This window comes from Indicator indicator, chromosome 25 (genome assembly GCF_027791375.1).
Source record: "Indicator indicator isolate 239-I01 chromosome 25, UM_Iind_1.1, whole genome shotgun sequence".
NCBI classification, from domain to species: domain Eukaryota; kingdom Metazoa; phylum Chordata; class Aves; order Piciformes; family Indicatoridae; genus Indicator; species Indicator indicator.
This window is the reverse complement of record NC_072034.1, coordinates 3,126,988-3,143,284: the sequence shown is the minus strand read 5'-3', so window position 1 is coordinate 3,143,284 and position 16,297 is coordinate 3,126,988. Positions and strand designations below refer to the sequence as shown.

Here is a 16,297-nt window from a genome sequence, read left to right as displayed (position 1 = left end):
CGCCTCTACTTATAGCCGCGCACGCGCCGAGCAGGGACAGCGGTGAAGCGACTCGGAAACGCTACCTCCGCGCGATCATTCCGCCGGACGGCCCGACGAAAAAGAGTCCTCTCTCCTTTTCCCTCTATAGCCGCCCGCCGCACCGCCCCCCGCACGGGAGCAGCGAACCGTGTGCCCGCTGGCCGCGGGGAGGCGGGCAGGGGAGTGAACAAGGAGGCGGGGGCGAGCCCCGCGATGCAGTCTCCCGCCCCGTGGTGCTGAAGCCGGCGGCTGCCCCGCCCGCGCGGGAGGCGGGAACGGGCTGAGGGGAGGCGGTGCGACCGGCCCTTCTTTCCCTCCCCTGCTCCCCCCCGGGAAGCGGCTGGCTGCGGGCTGCCTCTCGCTCCCCCTCCCCTTCCCTTTTAATTTTTATTTTATTTTATTTTTAATTTCCCCCCCTCCCCCCCCATCGCGGCGGCGGCGGCGGCCCGCCTTCCCCTCCCCGATCCCTTCCCTCCCTTCCCCTGTCGCCGCTGCCCCGCCATGGCGACATGAGCCCGCCGGCCGCCGCCGCCGCCGCAGCCGCCCCGGCTATGGGGCCCGCAGGGTGCTGAAGCGCCGCGGAGGAGCCCCGCCGCCGTCGCCCCGTCATGGGGTGCTGATGGCCGGGCCCCGTCGGGCACCCCGCCGCCGCGCAGGGGAGGTGAGCAGTGAGGCGGGAACGGGACGAGAGGGGGTGAGGGCGGAGGTCCCAGCTGGGGAAGGGGGTGCAAGGCACCTGGGTTGTGTGTGGGTGCGGGGGTGCATCCTGCAGACAGTGCACTCTGTGTGTGTGTGCCTGGGCGCTCTGCATCGCTTCTCTGTGTTGAAGGTGTGCGGTGCGCGCCGCGCCCTCGTCCACCCCCCCGTCCCGTCGGTGCTGGTGTCTGGCTGGTCCCTGTCTAGTCGGTGTTGGTGCCTGGGGCTGGTCCTGTCCCGTCTGCCCCTCTTCATGTTTGGGGGCCAAGCAGCGCATCTGTGCCCCAGGTGTGACTTCTTGTCACAGCGCTGGGCCAAGGGGCTCTTTGCGGCGCACGTAATTCGGGTTTTTTGTTCTGTTGTCTTGGTGCACTTCACTTGCAGAGATGGGCTGCGCGCTCCTCCCGTTCCTCTTTGCCCTCCCATCCGCGATCGGAAGAAGTTCCCTTCAAAGAAGAGTGGCGTTGTGTTCTATAAACCTATCTCCAAAGGGTTGAACTTAAAGGAATGAGGTTACCAGCAGTTATTTCTTGCTGGTGGTAGAAAGCAGACTTCGAAAAAAAATCCTCTTGAAAACATGGAACACAGCAAAGGGAACAGACGCTCCCCTTTTGACCCTGTGAAGGAGTAAAAGAACAATCCCGCATTCTCCTGCTCTTAAAAATAAGGGTGTTAGAAGCCAGACTGTTTCCAGCTTGAATTTGAAAGTGCTTTTCAGCATCAGCCTTTGTGTGCGTCCAAACTATTCCTTCCATGGTGTGCTGCAGCAGCCTGTATGTGGCACAGCCCCCTTTAAAGACAGAAGGGTGAGATTTTTTTAACTGAATAAGCTGAGCAGAATGCATGATGTGGTGCTGAAGCTGCCCTTTCTGCAGCCTCTACCACCTTTTCCCTGCAGGGATGGCAGATGTGGCTGTGTCTCCCACACCACCCCTGGGGCTACCCCCCTGGCTAAGGCTGACTGTTACCCCTGCCCTGATTTAGACCTGTAGAGCCCAAGTTTTGCAAGGTGAGGCAGGGGAGGAGTTTGCTTCTCAAAAAGCAAATCACAGCATTTTTTTCCTTGTCTTGAGGGTTTGATTTTGGATCTCTGCAAATGACTCAGGTTTGTTTTTAAAGTAGCTTGGCTGGGGGACGGTGTGCTGTGATCTGTGTCTGCACAGACCTTGGCCTGGGATGTGGGAAGCTGATCTTTTGGCTTCTCCCCAGCAGGAACTGAGCTTTCACGTGGGGTGTCTGTGTGTGTGTGTATATATATATATGCATATATATATATATGCACTTCTAATTACCCTTCACCCCTCTTTAGAGCTTGTGTGTACTTAGATACAACAGAACTGATCTTAGACTTGCTCTGTACTGTATCCATTGTGTATTCTTACTGACTTCTGTGCTTTGTTTGCTCTGGGTCCTTATTTGAAAATACTTAGAGACTGCCTCTATTGTTGCATGATAAGAGCCTTGCTCTATCAGGACTCTCCTCACAAAGGATCCTGCTTGGTGGATGCCTTGTTTCAGGTCTGGGACATCCCCGGACTGCAGCTGGGTGTTGATGGGAGGTCGTGGTGAGCAGAGCAGCCCTCCCATGGAGTGTTTTCTGCTCCAGTCTTGCCATCAGCCATTCCTGGATGCAGCTGAGGGCATTGACCAGCCTCAGCTGTGCTGGGTGCTCGCTACTCAGAGCAGCTTCAGCCCTACAGGACAAAGAGTCCCCATTGTCAGCCCTGCCACATGCCCGGGCTTGTGCCAGTCATCCCCTCCGGGGGCTGTTACAGGAGGGGAGTCTGGGGCCAGCAGCCTTTCTGGACTCTTCCAGGTGGCACAGGGGAGCTTGGGCTGGCTCAGGTGCAGCTTTAGGAGAGGTCATAGCCCAGTGGTTCATATCCCTTCATCCTGGAGGCCTTGGAATGACTGAGGGAACAGACAAGTCAAGTGTTAGACATGTTTGCCAAGGCAATCCAGTATCCAGAGCTATTCCTGCCACCTTCTATTAACACATGCAATCAACATTTACTTTCTAAAAGGTGTTATTTTCCTGTTTTCAGATTGTTACAGTAGTAGTTACAGACATTTATCAGCTTAAATAGACTTCAGTCCAAGTGTGAGCTGTTCAGTGCCACTACCTTTGCTTGTGTGATTGCCCTGGTCAGTAGGTGGACCCAGGTGTTTAGCTTTTCACAGTTTTGAGCACTTTCCTTGTAATTAGTCTCCTACATTTCCCCTTCTCACCTTCTCTTTGCTCACTCCCTTAGGAGGCAACAGAAAGGAGAATATGAGCAGTGTTGGTGTGGTGGAACATGCCCTCCCCTGGGGCCCCTGTGTGAGATGCTTTCCTTTGCATACCTGCAGCAATGCCCTGCTTAGAGCAGTAATTAGTCTTGACCTCATGCTGAACTGGCTGTTGGAGAGCACATGCATTCATGGATTTCATCTTGGGCTTTGCAGGTGTCACTTTTTAGGCAGTAAGATTCAGCGCAGCTGTCATGCTGATGTAAATTACCCATCTAAACTGGGTGATGGAATGGATACACGGTCAGTTACACACTGCCAGGGAGAGATGTTAAAAGGACTAGGCAGGACCAGTGGCTTCAAGAAAGCTAAAGATCATATATTGACCTCCAAAGGATGGCCTTTAGGACTCTGTTGCCCAAGCAGAGAGAACGTGAGTAAAGCAGACGACCTGTGTCTCCAGATGGAGTTGTAGGAACTGGAGATCCTCCCCTTTGAGGAGGGGTGCCAAGAACCAACCTGCCCAAGAACAAATTGTGGCTCTTTTCCTTTACTCCCATGACTGTGGGCTGGAGAAGATACACAAACCCAGGTCCTTGTCACCAGTACACTCTGATAAAGCAGCAGGAAATCTGATCTGGGCATCAAGGATGTGGATTCTGATTCACTTGGAAGAGAGAGTAATTTTTGAGGACTGAGCACAGTAACAGCTATTTCAAATGCCAGAAAAGCCAAGGTGAAGTCATTCAGATGGAAGGAAAAATCTCAGGTGTCTCCCATCCTAGTATGAAGCAGATGTGGTCTGAAATGTTCCCTTCCTATGTGTTTGCTAACTGCAAATATCAACACTGCTTTATTAACCATAATGGCTATTTGCACTTACAATAAACTCAGCTGAAAGCACAGTCACACGTAACATGTTAGTGCAGATACTCCATTTTGCTCATCAGCCCAGACATCAAACATTGTCTTTGCTGGGATGAAGGGAGGTGCTGGATGAACCCATTTGCCAGAGGCTTTTGTGCCTCTTTTCGGTGGTATTCTGCTGCATACAGCAAGATCCTCTTTCTTAGCTGGGGTAGCTCTTGGCTAGATTGGTGTGCTAGATGAGAACCTGGCTCCCCAAAGCTTCAACCTTTACCTTCCTTACAATTTTGACTGCAAATCTCAGGGTTGAACTGCACCTCACAGGACAGGCTGCAGCTGCTGTGGGAACATGACAATCAAATGCATCTTGGTCTCCATTTATGAAAGCACTGCAAATGATTCTGTGCTTGTGCTGATAGGAGCAAAGAGGGACCTCAGCCTTTACCTTCCTTAAAACTAAATCTCAGGGTTTAACTGCTCCTAACTGCTGCCATGCAGCTGGAAAGGGTGCAGCTGCTGTGGGAATGTGACCATCAAGTGCAGCTTGGTGTCCATTTCTGAAAACACTGCAAATTAGTCCAAGAGCAAGGACAGATTTTGCACATGCTTTGGGGAAGGAAGAGCAGCCCTCTGCCAGCCATTGCATACTACCTCAGACACGCTATTTTCTCTTTATCCTACCTCCTCCTCCCAAAGTTTCCTTCCTGGGGCTTGTTTTAGGCTGAGGACTGTTGATTTTACGTTATCCAGAACGGGGGATATCAAGGCTGTTATGTTCATACTGGTTGGGCAGGAGAGATGAGTATGCAGGGAAGAGCCAGGACTGTGCCTGTGCCATCTTATTTTTTGTGGACAATTGGAATTACATCCTTTGCTGTATTGTCTCAACAAGAGACTAATTACTCAGCAGGCTGGAGCTCCTGGAGGATAATTAAGCTTTATAACTGTGGGTTCTCTCTTGGTTGATGAGAAAGAGGAGATGGTACCCTCAGAGCCTAAGAATGCTGCTCTGCAGCTACTGTGCTGTACCTCATAATTGATCTATTGTTTCAACAGCAGATAATTATGAGGAAATGAGGAATTATCTTTTTAGTGCCTCACACTGGATCCCAATATTAGCTGTAATCACTGATAATTTACTCTGAAGTCAATGAGAATTTGCAAAGCAAAATATTGGCCTTGGTAAACATTTATGTTTTCAGATAAAACTCTTTTGTTGTTAAGAGGAACCAAGGCATTGTAGTTAAACATTTTTTTGGCTGCAAGTGTTGAACTGGGTATAAACATGTTTGGGTTTGTTACTGCTCATTTCTGTTAATGACTGACTGCTGCTGAAAGACAGAAAGAGCTACTGCTGAATCCTGTCCCTCTGTTGCTGCCTGTAGAGGCTCTGCATTTATTTGGTTTCAGGGGATTATATTACTCAAGAGGTGGTGCCTGATGCTTCAATGCTGAATACCTGTTGGCCCTTGCCTGTAGAGAGTTAGCTTTTATGAGCTTGAAAGCCTCTGGCCCTATTTTATGAAATTACTGTTCACTCCATACATTTATGAGCTTGATTTTTCCTCAGAGTGGCTTCCTTCAAGTTACTGTTGTTTTATACCAAGTTATATTGGTGATGGGAGAAGTGAATCACACTCTGCATGTGTTGCTTTTAGGAGACCAACAGTGAGAGATTACATAATGCCTGCTTTGCCTTTTTAAAAAAAAAAAAAAATAAAATTAAAGCCTTCCTGCTCAGCTTTCAGCATTTGATGCCTGAAAAACCTATGAGCTGCTTTGAGTATACAACAGCTGAGCACTCACAATGATGCTGTTTTAAGCCTAAAACCTTTAAGATCACAGAGTAGTTGAGAGTAGAAGTGACCTTTGAAGGTCATTTTGTCCAGCTTCCTACTCCCTTCAGGCAGAGCCATATAAAACCAGCTACACCATGTCCCATGTCATAGAATCATTATAGAATGGTTTGGGTTGGAAGGGACCTTAAATATCATCCAGTTCCAACCCCCTTGCCCATGGCCAGGGGCACCTCCCACTAGCCCAGGTTGCTCAAGGCCTCATCCACCCTGGCCTTGAACACCTCCAGGCAGGGGGCATCCGCAGCCTCCCTGGGCAACCTGTGCCAGTGTCTCACCTACCTCACTGTAAAGTCCAGGTGCCTTTTCAAGATTTCCAAGGATGGAGATTCCTTAACCTCTTCAGGCAAGCTCTACTGATGTTCTGCCACCCTCACAGTAAAGAAGCGTTCCAGGTGATTAGAAGGAACACCTCCTGCACTCCAGTTTGTGCCCCCTGCTTCTGGTCCTGGCACTGGACATCACTGAAAAGAGCTTGGCTCCACATTTGCTCTTTACTCCTGCAGCCTGTAAAGCTCCCAGAGCATTCCTGTATCAAAACCCTTTACCCTCTCAGGGACAGCTGCTCCAACATCTGTTGGATGAGCCAGCCATCGAGTGTACTACCACATTTGAGACTGTTTGCTGGCAACTTCTTACAGACTCTGGCAGTTAGTGGTGAGGCTTTGGGCCTGGCTCTTATATAGCCCTCCTTCAAAGATTGGCTAACAGGTTGCTTGACCCTCCCAAATCAGGGGGCAGCTAATCATGTTCATTAGAGCTTCCTCAGGCCCACACCCTTTTGTCTTCCCAATTATGGCCTTTAGCAACAGCAGCACCCTCAAGATTCTCAGAGGGTTCTCAGGTGTACCCCAACCATCCTGGACCTTGTCCCATAAAGATCCAGAAGGTTCCAGAGCAGAACCCAGAGACTGGTTTCTGATGTTAGCGTTTGTTTTGCAAGTGCTCATAAAGTGCCATAGAGGGGCTTTGCTTTGCAAGGGTTTTGTTTTTGCTTAATTTAATTCATGCAAACAAACACCCTTCATCAGTTAATAGCTTTTCCTCTGATTTTTAGGTTCAAATAAGCCAAATCTGAAAGCAGAACCTCATTAAAGAGTATTGAGTTTCATCTCCTCTTTGCATCAAACACATAAATTGTGCAGCTGCAGCTGGTCTCCTCGGGCTGGGTTCTGAGTTTACCTTGTATCCATGCTTCCCTTGCTCTGTTGCCACACTCTGCCTCAAGAGCTGGGTTTGAAACAGCTTCTTTGCATCACTCCTGAGCTGTGGCACAAAATGTTTTAAGATGTTGCTGACCAAAGGCACATGCAGCTTGAGCAGACTCATCTGGGCAGTTGCTGAGACAAGAAGGAAATGCAAACCTCACCCAGAGCCTTTAGAGAAGGGGGCAGGGCTGGTACAGGTCTGGAAGGATGCCCATCTAGCCAGGAGGGAAGAATGGGAACTTTGTCTGGAAGTTCAGGCAGGAGTTCATCTTCTACCTTGGCTTTTTTAAAAGTTTCTACATTGGAAAATAGAATGGAAGCTTCCGTCAAATAGCAAAATCCTGGTGTCAGCTGTGGGGCTTGGGGAGTGCAGCACAGCAGAGATGATGTCTTAGAACTGGTCTGCTTTATGGTCTCTGGCTGAGGAGGTGAAAGGCTTTGCAGCAGGCACAGATTTTATAAAAGGGTGGCTGCTGGAAAAGAAAAACATCTCAGGCTTGTACCTGCAGAACCCCCTGAGTGCCAGCCATTGGACATCAGCTTTATGCCACCACTGGCTCTCTGGCACCTTCCCTCCTATTTAAAAATGTCCTCACCCATGCCTTTTTTTGGCCATGAATTATTTCTCCTGTTTTCTTGATGATTTTTTTTGCTACCTTTAGGAGGAACTTCTTTAAGTTAAGGGTGATGGAGCACTGGAGCAGGCTGCCAAGAGTGTCTCCATCTCTGGAGAAAATCGAAACCCACCTGGATGTGTTCCTGTATGGCCATTTTTAGGTGAACCTGCCTTGGCAGGATGGTTGGACTTAATGATTTCCAGAGGTCACTTCCAACCCCTACCATTCTGTGATTCTGTGTGTGAACTGAAAATGTTGATGTTTTCTACTGCAGTGTGCTACACATCTCAAATTCCATCTGAGCTTTCTTTGTTTTGAACAGCAGAGACACAGAAAATGGTGGTGAGAAGAATGCACTGCTGTTGGTCATGATGTAGCCTTCTCCAGAGGCTCCTGCTCTTCCTCCTCTCTGGTTGCTAAACAGGCCCTGAGATTTCTGTTTCAAAACAGACTTCAAACACCTCCCTTCCCACCCATCAAAACATTGCTCTGCCTTCTCCTTGTGTTTTTTTTAACTGGCAGGTTTCTTTAAAATGTTGGGAAAAATTCTGCCATTTGGAAAACCAGCACTAAAATGAGGTAACTTGCTGTGCACTCCCAGGAAAAAGCTGGTTGGAGGGAAAGAAGTGGCGAGTGTGTGATGTACATCAGCCTGCCAAAACATCTGACAGGCTTGCCTTTGTAGCAGGTTGTGGGAGTTAGCTCTGCCTGAGTCACACAGCCAAATGGCAACAGCCCTCTGCTCTCCCCAGCCCAAATCAAATCACCTCTTTCTGCATTCAGGCCTGTGGCTGCCTCCTGCACAGCTCAGATGTGCTGGTGGTTCAAGGTGCAGAGTCAGCTGCACACCTGGGGTGTATCTGTGTTGGATACCAAGGCATTTCCATTAGTATTCTTTCCATAAAAGCCAGTTCCTTGCTTCTCATACTCGCTTATTTAGATGCTGAAATTTGAAACTATGTTCCCAAACATCCTTTTCCCAGTCACCGAACTCAAAACCAATCTATTGTCTCACAGCTCTGTCAAGCTGTTTCCACTAACCAGGCTGCAATGTCAGTTACCTTCTGCAGCTCAAGCCAGTTGATTTTAACACAGCACCAGCCCTCTGCCTGTTGCTATCACTTCAGGTTGTGCTTTAGCAGGTTGAGAGGACAGAGAGCTAGGCACTGATTGCTCACAGCAAAGTTTACTCTTAAATCACAAAAGCACTGTCAGAACTGTTATGTCCACCAAATTATGTGCAGTAGTCAAAGGAGTCTGTGCCTGCTGCTTTTTTCTTCTCAAATGGAAGCAATGTAGTAGGCATTTACCTCTGTGAGGCAGAAATTTCCAGCCTGCTTTACTGACTTGGAGTGAGGAAAGAGTTAAGCTAAGAGAAAGCCCCAGATACTAAAATTAACATCCATCCATCCCACCCACACCCCCCGCCCACCCCTTTGAAATTTCTCAGCACAACTAGCAGTCAGACGATTTCTTCTAGCAGTGCAAGCTGCGTTTTGATCCTGGAAATCACAGATGGCTGCCTGCAGTTCCCAGGAATTCAGTCCCCTTCCTCTCTTCTTCATCTTCCTCCCCCACCCAGAGCAGTCTGTTTGCAGGTCATCTGGAAGATCTAAAGCTGAAGCTAGATCTGGCTGCTGGCCCTAAAGTGCTTATAAGTTCTGCAGAAATGCCTGTAGTGGTTCAGCTCTGTTGGAATTACTCTCTTGTTTGGAACAGTCACCTGGATTTAGGCAACAAATAAAAATAGCAGGCTGTAGGCTGACTCTAGCCCTAAAGATCTTGTTAATTTTTTACTAAATGATCTAGATTTAAAAAACACATCCCCCCAAAACCCACCAAAGACCAACCCACAACCAAAACAAAAGAGGTTTCTCTTGCTGCCCTGAATGATTCCAGTGATCCTGTTTACAGTGCAGTTATATTGGAGCAGCTGAACTGCAACTGGAGGCAGGGGGAAATGAGGAGCTGTGTTAGGAGCTTGTGCTGCCAGTGGATAAGACATTTCCTGTAGCTGTACCTTTTCTCTGCAGGAGACACTTTTTATTGTCAGTGTGAGTATTACAAACCCTGGAAGTATCAATAACATCGATTATTTTGCATGCTAGACAAATGCACACCCCCTCAACTCAAAAATGTTCCTGGCTAGGGATATGCTGCCCCAGTTGCTGCAAACACAGAACTGCCTTTGAAAGTCATAGCCTGCAGCCTCCAGCTTCTCTCAGGGAGCCAAAAGCAGCTCTTCCAAGTCAAGTTAGCTGGAACCATGGGTCAAAAATAGGTCTTTATCAGATGGGTGACATTTGATGGACTAAGTCAGGGGATTTTTAGTGGATAAGCAGGGGATTTTTCATGCTTCTTCTAAGTAGAATCACAAAATCATTTTGGCTGGTATCTTGGGATCATCAAGTCCAACCATTAATCCAACACCACCATGGCCATTAAACCATGCCCCCAGCGCCATGGCCACATATTTCTTGAACACCTCCAGGGATGGTGACTCCACCTCCCTGGGCAGCCAGTTCTAATCCCTGACCACTCTTGCAGGAATGAAAATTTTCCTAATCTCCAGCCTAAAGCTCCCTTGGCAGCAAAAACCTCACACCAAGGTTTTGACTCTGATGTAGGAGCAAGATCCAACCTGCAGCTTGTGATTCTGCTCACAGCAGACGTCAAAGCCAATGTGTTGCCTTGGCTCACTTCTCCTTTCCCAACTTCCCAGGGGTTCTTTATGAAGTTTCAGTGTAGCCAGCTGACCTTCTAGTGATGATGAGGAAACTCTTTGAACAGTGATTTAAAAACTTCCAAAGTGACCTCTGGAAAAAACCAACCTAACAAACCACCACCCCGGAGCTGGAGTTCAATTGTACGTCAAGGACACAGAAAGCTAGTTGAGTGAGTTGGTGGTGACTGGCACCACCTTGACAGTTGCACCAGCCATGGGTCCAGTCTTCATAGATTCATAGAATGGTTTGGGTTGGAAGGGACCTTAAAGATCAGCCAGTTCCAACCCCCTGCCATGGGCAGGGACACCTCCCATTAGACCAGGTTGCTCCAGGGCTCATCCAACCTGGTCTTGAACACCTCCAGGGATGGGGCATCCACAGCCTCCCTGGTCAACCTGTTCCAGTGTCTGCCCACCCTCACTGTCAAGAATTTCTTCCTCATCTCCAGTCTAAATCTCTTCCAGCTTCAATCCATTCCCTCTCATGCTGTCACTCCAAGCCCTTGTAAGAAGTCTCTCCCCAGCTTTCTTGTAGCCCCCTTCAGGTACTGGAAGGTCTCCCTGAAGCCTTCTCTTCTCCAGGCTGAACAACCATGACTCTCTCAACCTGTCCTTGTAGCAGAGGTGCTCCAGCCCCTTGATCATCTTCATGGTCTCCTCTGGACCCACTCCAGCAGTTCCATGTACTTCTTATATTGGGGCTTAGTCACAGAAAAATGTGAGTTTTTGGCTGGAACAAATCTTTGGGCTCAGCCCTCCCAGGGTACTGCTGTTCTCTGCAGGGAAACTGCTGCCTGACAGGCACCTTCCCTGCTGGTGGGAGCCTGGATGTTGCTTTTCTGTGATGCTCAAGTTTTTATCCTCTTGAGCTAGAAGAGTCAAAGTCCAGACCCTCCATGGTCTTCACCCCATTTCTGCACTCTGGATTGAGGGAAGCTGTACTGGCCATTCTGTTTCCCTGCAGTGGCTCCCTGTGGATTTGTGAAGGGCTGTGTGGATGCAGGGCATGCTGGCTTTTTTTGGGTTTAAATGGCGTGCATTTATCTGATTAAAGGCTATGTAAATTTAGATGCAAGCTCGGTTCAGCCGCAGGGTGCCTGGCGAGCTGCCTGGTGTGCTCTCGCTGCTGGAAAAGCCTGGGCACCATGTTGCTCCAAGGGAAACTTGCAAGCACGTCATTCCTCTGCTTTTTATTTTTTTCCCCCTCCTAATAAAGGTTATTATGCCCCAGCAGTAACTTAATTACCTCCCAAGTCCAGAAAGGAGAGGTTATTTTCCACTCTCCTTTCCCCTTGGCAACTCAAGAGTCGCCATCACCGCTCACTAGAAATGTCCCTTGCAGGGACATTGGTGTTTTAGGGTGTGCTAAGGACACCTCTGAACTCTCTGTTGGGGTCACTGACCTGCTGATATAGCCTAAAATGGGATCAGGGGAACTAAAAAGACTTATCTGGGCCCAGAGGCCTGTGAAACCCATTTGTGTTGTAAATACAGTGGGAATGTTGTGTTCAGTCACAAGAGAAGAAACCAGCGTGCCTGAGGATGTTCACTTTGGCCTGAAGTTTTCATAGAATCACAGAATGGTTTGGGTTGGAAGAGAACTTAAAGATCGTCCAAACCTCCCTGCTGTGGGCTTGGACACCTCCCACCAGCCCAGGTTGCTCAAGGCCTCATCCAACCTGACCTTGAACACCTCCAGGGAGGGGGCATCCACAGCCTCCCTAGGCAACCTGTTCCAGTGTCTCCCCACCCTCACTGTCAAGAATTTCTTCCTAATCTCCAGTCTAATTCTCCCCTCCTCAAGCTTCAATACATTCCCTCTCATCCTATCACTGCAAGCCCTTGTAAGAAGTCTCTCCTTCTCCTTCTCCTTCTCCTTCTCCTTCTCCTTCTCCTTCTCCTTCTCCTTCTCCTTCTCCTTCTCCTTCTCCTTCTCCTTCTCCTCCTTCTCCTCTTCCTTCTCCTTCTGTGTTTTCTCCATTGAATTGTAGGGGGGTGGCTAATTACCTTTTGTCTCCTGCAAAACAAAGGACGGACCATCAATATTTCATGTTGGAGACATGTTTGGGCTAAATAAAGCTGCTGCTTTCTTTCTGCACGCAGTGAGCAGCTCACTGTCTCCCAGCTCTTGGAAAAAGTCCTCTGGGAAAAGTTAAAACCACACATCTTTTGCTCTGCATAGGCCTGGAGAAACCCCTTCTCTGGGGTCTTGAATTGCAAAGTGAGAGGACTACACCAAAGGTCCCCCCTGCAAATGCCAGAGGTGACAAAATATTCCACCTGCCCAACTTGAACTGTTTTTTTTCCCTATCATTGTGAGGGTGCAGCTTTCACTGTTGTTCTCATTTCCCACCTCCTTTGGAAGAGCTAATGGTGATCCAGCCTTTGGGAACCAGCCTAGCCCACAGGGAAACCTGTCTGATGTGAGCCTAATGAGATGCTAATGAAGCCCTCGAGGGAACCAGCTGGGAGTGAGGCTGTGAATGTGCAACCCAGTTGCCCCAGTGTCATTAGAATCACCTGAGGGTTAAAAAATAAATGCAAAAATTAGTAAATGCACCTAAATAAGCGGTAGGTCAAGCCACAGAACCTCATTTCACCTCTTCCCAGGCACAGCCTCCCTCTTGTCAAGTGAGGAATTTTCACAGGGACTTCTGAGGCCACAGGGACACTCCATGAGCCGCTCAGGAGCTGATGAGCGGTGATTTGGCGACACACTGCTGAGCATTTTGAACCCTTCAGGAATCATGAATCCAAACTGTTCTCTCCAGCCAGAAAAATCTGTATATGGCCCACAACACCTCAGGTCATTCCAGTGACTTGTGCAGGGCCAAGCCAGCACAGCCTCTCCTTTCTTATTCATAGATTCACAGAGCGGTTTGGGTTGGAAGGGCAGGGACACTTCCCACCAGCCCAGGTTGCTCAAGGTCTCATCCAGCCTGGTCTTGATCACATCCAGGGAGGGGACATCCCCAACCTCTCTGGGCAACCTGTTCCAGTGAACATGGAGAAGCTTTTGTTTTACAAAAATGGACTATAAAAAAGGGGGAGGAGGTGGGGGGAAGGTTCTGTTCAGGACCGAGAGTCCTGACATTTATTGCCACTTAAAACCTGCTTGGCTCTAAGTGGGCCTTGAGGAGGTTGCAGGTTCTGTGTGAATCATGCCCATTAAAACCTCCTGTAAACTGATAGAGAAAAATATTTGTTGTAGAGTTTCCATCTCTCCACAGTTGCTGCTGTTATTATTTATCATAAGCTGCTTGTTTTTCCTCTGGTTGCATTTGTTTTCTCTGCTTCTGCCTTATTTCCTATAAACACAGCACAACCTGTTGTATTAACAAACCAGTTTTTGTCACACAGCCTGGAGAGCAATTTTGGCCAATATCCACTTGTTAGTTGGATTTCACAAAAGCTCATAGAAGGATTTAAAAGTGTAAATAACTTTCCCATGGATTTACCCTTCAGGGCTGAATTGTTTTGCTTACATGATTTCCTTAGGACAAGAAACGTGCAGCCAGAGGAGTTGGTAGGCAGGGTTAGAAGGATTTGAATAACCTTTTCCATCAGATCTTCTTCTCCATTTGAAAGCAGGTGGTGGAATCTTGTCTTTTAAAAACCCAGCCAAACAAAATCTTGTCTCATTCCAAATGTACAGGTTTCTTGACATGTCATTACTGCTGAGTGAGGCTGTGCTCAGGCCAGGAAAACTTCCTTTTTTTTCTTGTGTTTTGCTTTAAATTTGTTTTGCTTTTTATCATCACCTGGTTCTGAATGCTGTAGGTCTTGCAGAACTTTTCTCCATCACTTTGACTTGTTTGCCACTTTTTCTTCCTTCAAAACACATCTCCTATCTAACATCACAGCTGTGCACTGAAGTTCTGTGGATCTAACATATTTTCAGAACCGAGAGGAACCTTCCTGACACCCTGCACGTCAAACAGGTTGTGCTTCTGTGAGGAGCTCCAAACCATACAGGGAAAACACTGATCCATTTGTCAGGCTCCAGCTTGTAAATCAGTTCAGTTCTCACACAAGTGTTCCTCTGTTCTGCACAGTGCTGCCCCTTGCTGTTGGGAGTACTGGGGTAAGGCTGGCACCAGCCAGGCTCTGAGACTGGGATTTGTGTCACTGGTAGAGTGGGTTTAGCTTCAGCAAGATCTGGGCCAAGGTGGTGAACTTCCTGAAGTTCTCTACATTTGCCACACAGCTCTTTTTCTAAACCCCCTACTTTTTCCTGCTGATGAAGCTAGCAAGGTGTTGCCTCATTCCCTGCATAACAGAAGCTGGAGATCTCAAAGTGGCAGGACTTTGCAGCCCACAGAGGTGGTGTGCAAGATTTTGGGCCAGCTTCATCTGAATCTGAGCCAGCTGGTTTGGGTTTCCTTGGGCAGGTTTGCCAAGTATCCCATCGCTGTCCATTCTGTTTCTTGCAGCTTTAGTACCCAGCAATGTGTCCTTGTGGCCAAGAAGGCAAATAACATCCTGGGGTGCATCCAGAAGTGTGGCCAGCGGGTCGAGGAAGGTTCTTCTCCCCCTCTACTCTGCCCTGGTGAGGACACATCTGGTGTATGTGTCCAGTTCTGGGTCCCCAGTTCAAGAAGGACAGGGACTTGCTGGAGAGGAGAGCGTGCAGCAAGGGGCTACAAAGATGCTGAGGGGACTGGGGACAGCTCTGATGGGGAAAAACAGAATTGAGGCTTTTTAGTCTGAAGAAGAGCAGCCTGAGGGGGGGGATTTCATCAATGCTGATCAATACTTCAAGGGTAGGTGGCAGGAGGATGGGAGGGGGAATGGGCACAAACTTGAACGTAACAAGTTCCATCTGAACATGAGGAGGAGCTTCTTTAAGGTGAGGCAGCACTGGAGTGGGCTGCCAAGAGAGGTGGTGGAGACATTCCAAACCCACCTGGGTATGTTCCTGTGTGACCTTCTCTAGGTGAACCTGCCTTGGTAGGGGGTTGGACTGCATGATCTCCAGAGGTTCCTTCCCCTGCCGTTCTGTGATTTGTGCGTTCCTTGGATCAGTTTACTGGTCAGTGACAGCTCAACATTTCACCAGGCTGTCTTTGGTTTTGCAGGTAGCTGTATCCAGCTGGGTGGCAGGTGGATCCAAGGGTCACCATGAAGTTTGCAGGACCCCTGGAGAGCCAGAGGTTGTCTCTCCTTCTGGAGATGGCAATCTCTAGGGAAGCTCAGATGTGGAAAGCACATGTGCCGAAAATTCAGCCCAATCAGGTAATGTCTCTTCTCATCCTTCCTCTTTATAAAGGCTGGAGAGCAGCCTCTGCTGTGGTTTTTTGGGAACAGCTGAAGCTGTGGCAGGAGGAATTACCTTCTGCTTCAGGCTGGGAAATGAACCTTTGGAGAAAGTGATGACTTCTTTATTCGAGGGACATTCCTGCAGCTGGGGAGGCAGGACCACTGCAGCACACAGCATTAGACCTCTACTGTAGCTCCTGAGAGCACATACATGTGATGTCTTCATTAAATCAATTTTGCAAATTATGGGGATAATTAACACACATTTCTAGTGGGCAGCAGCTCTTAAAAGCAGCTTCATTTCCTTGGGCTAGGTTCCCTAATAACACCTTTGAAGTGCTGGTGGCTTTGCACAGGAAACATCTTCTCACATGAAGCTACTGCCAGCTTAGCTCAGGCCTCCTGCTGAGACAGCACGGCCACAACTAAAGCCTGGCTTTGCCCTGTTCCCATCCTGGGCCAGACTTATCCCTGCTCCAAACCAGCCCTGGATCAGCCCAGTGCTGCCGGACAGGCTGCAGCTGTGACAGCTGAGAACAGGCCAGGATGTGACTTGCCAAGACACTGTCTGCTTCAGGAAGAGCCCCGCTGCCTAGAAGAGGACTATTTATGGAGCAGGGTGCAAGCTGGTGTCATGGGAAGCAGAGCCAGGCACTGGCCTGTTCCAGGGAGGAATGTTCTTATAGGACTGGAGGAGAATTCAGTGTGGAAGGGGCTGCAGTAGGGGGTCCATAGCCCAACCTCCTGCTCAAGTTCTGCAGTGGAGCCAGCGGGGAAGCTGGGCTCAGGACCTTACCCACCCTGAGGAGTGTTTGCCAA

The 16,297-nt window shown here is 48.8% G+C and overlaps 1 protein-coding gene across 1 annotated transcript in view; it reads left to right on the top strand.

The window, feature by feature from the left end:
* The first annotated feature begins 645 nt into the window (after positions 1-645).
* Positions 646-16,297, top strand: part of CCNI (cyclin I) — a 28,715-nt gene continuing 13,063 nt past the window's right edge. The window contains exons 1-2 of the mRNA XM_054392199.1: positions 646-682; positions 15,298-15,454. Of these exons, the coding sequence (XP_054248174.1) occupies positions 15,341-15,454 (114 nt within the window). The 5' untranslated portion in view covers positions 646-682; positions 15,298-15,340. The remainder of the gene's footprint in view (positions 683-15,297; positions 15,455-16,297) is intronic.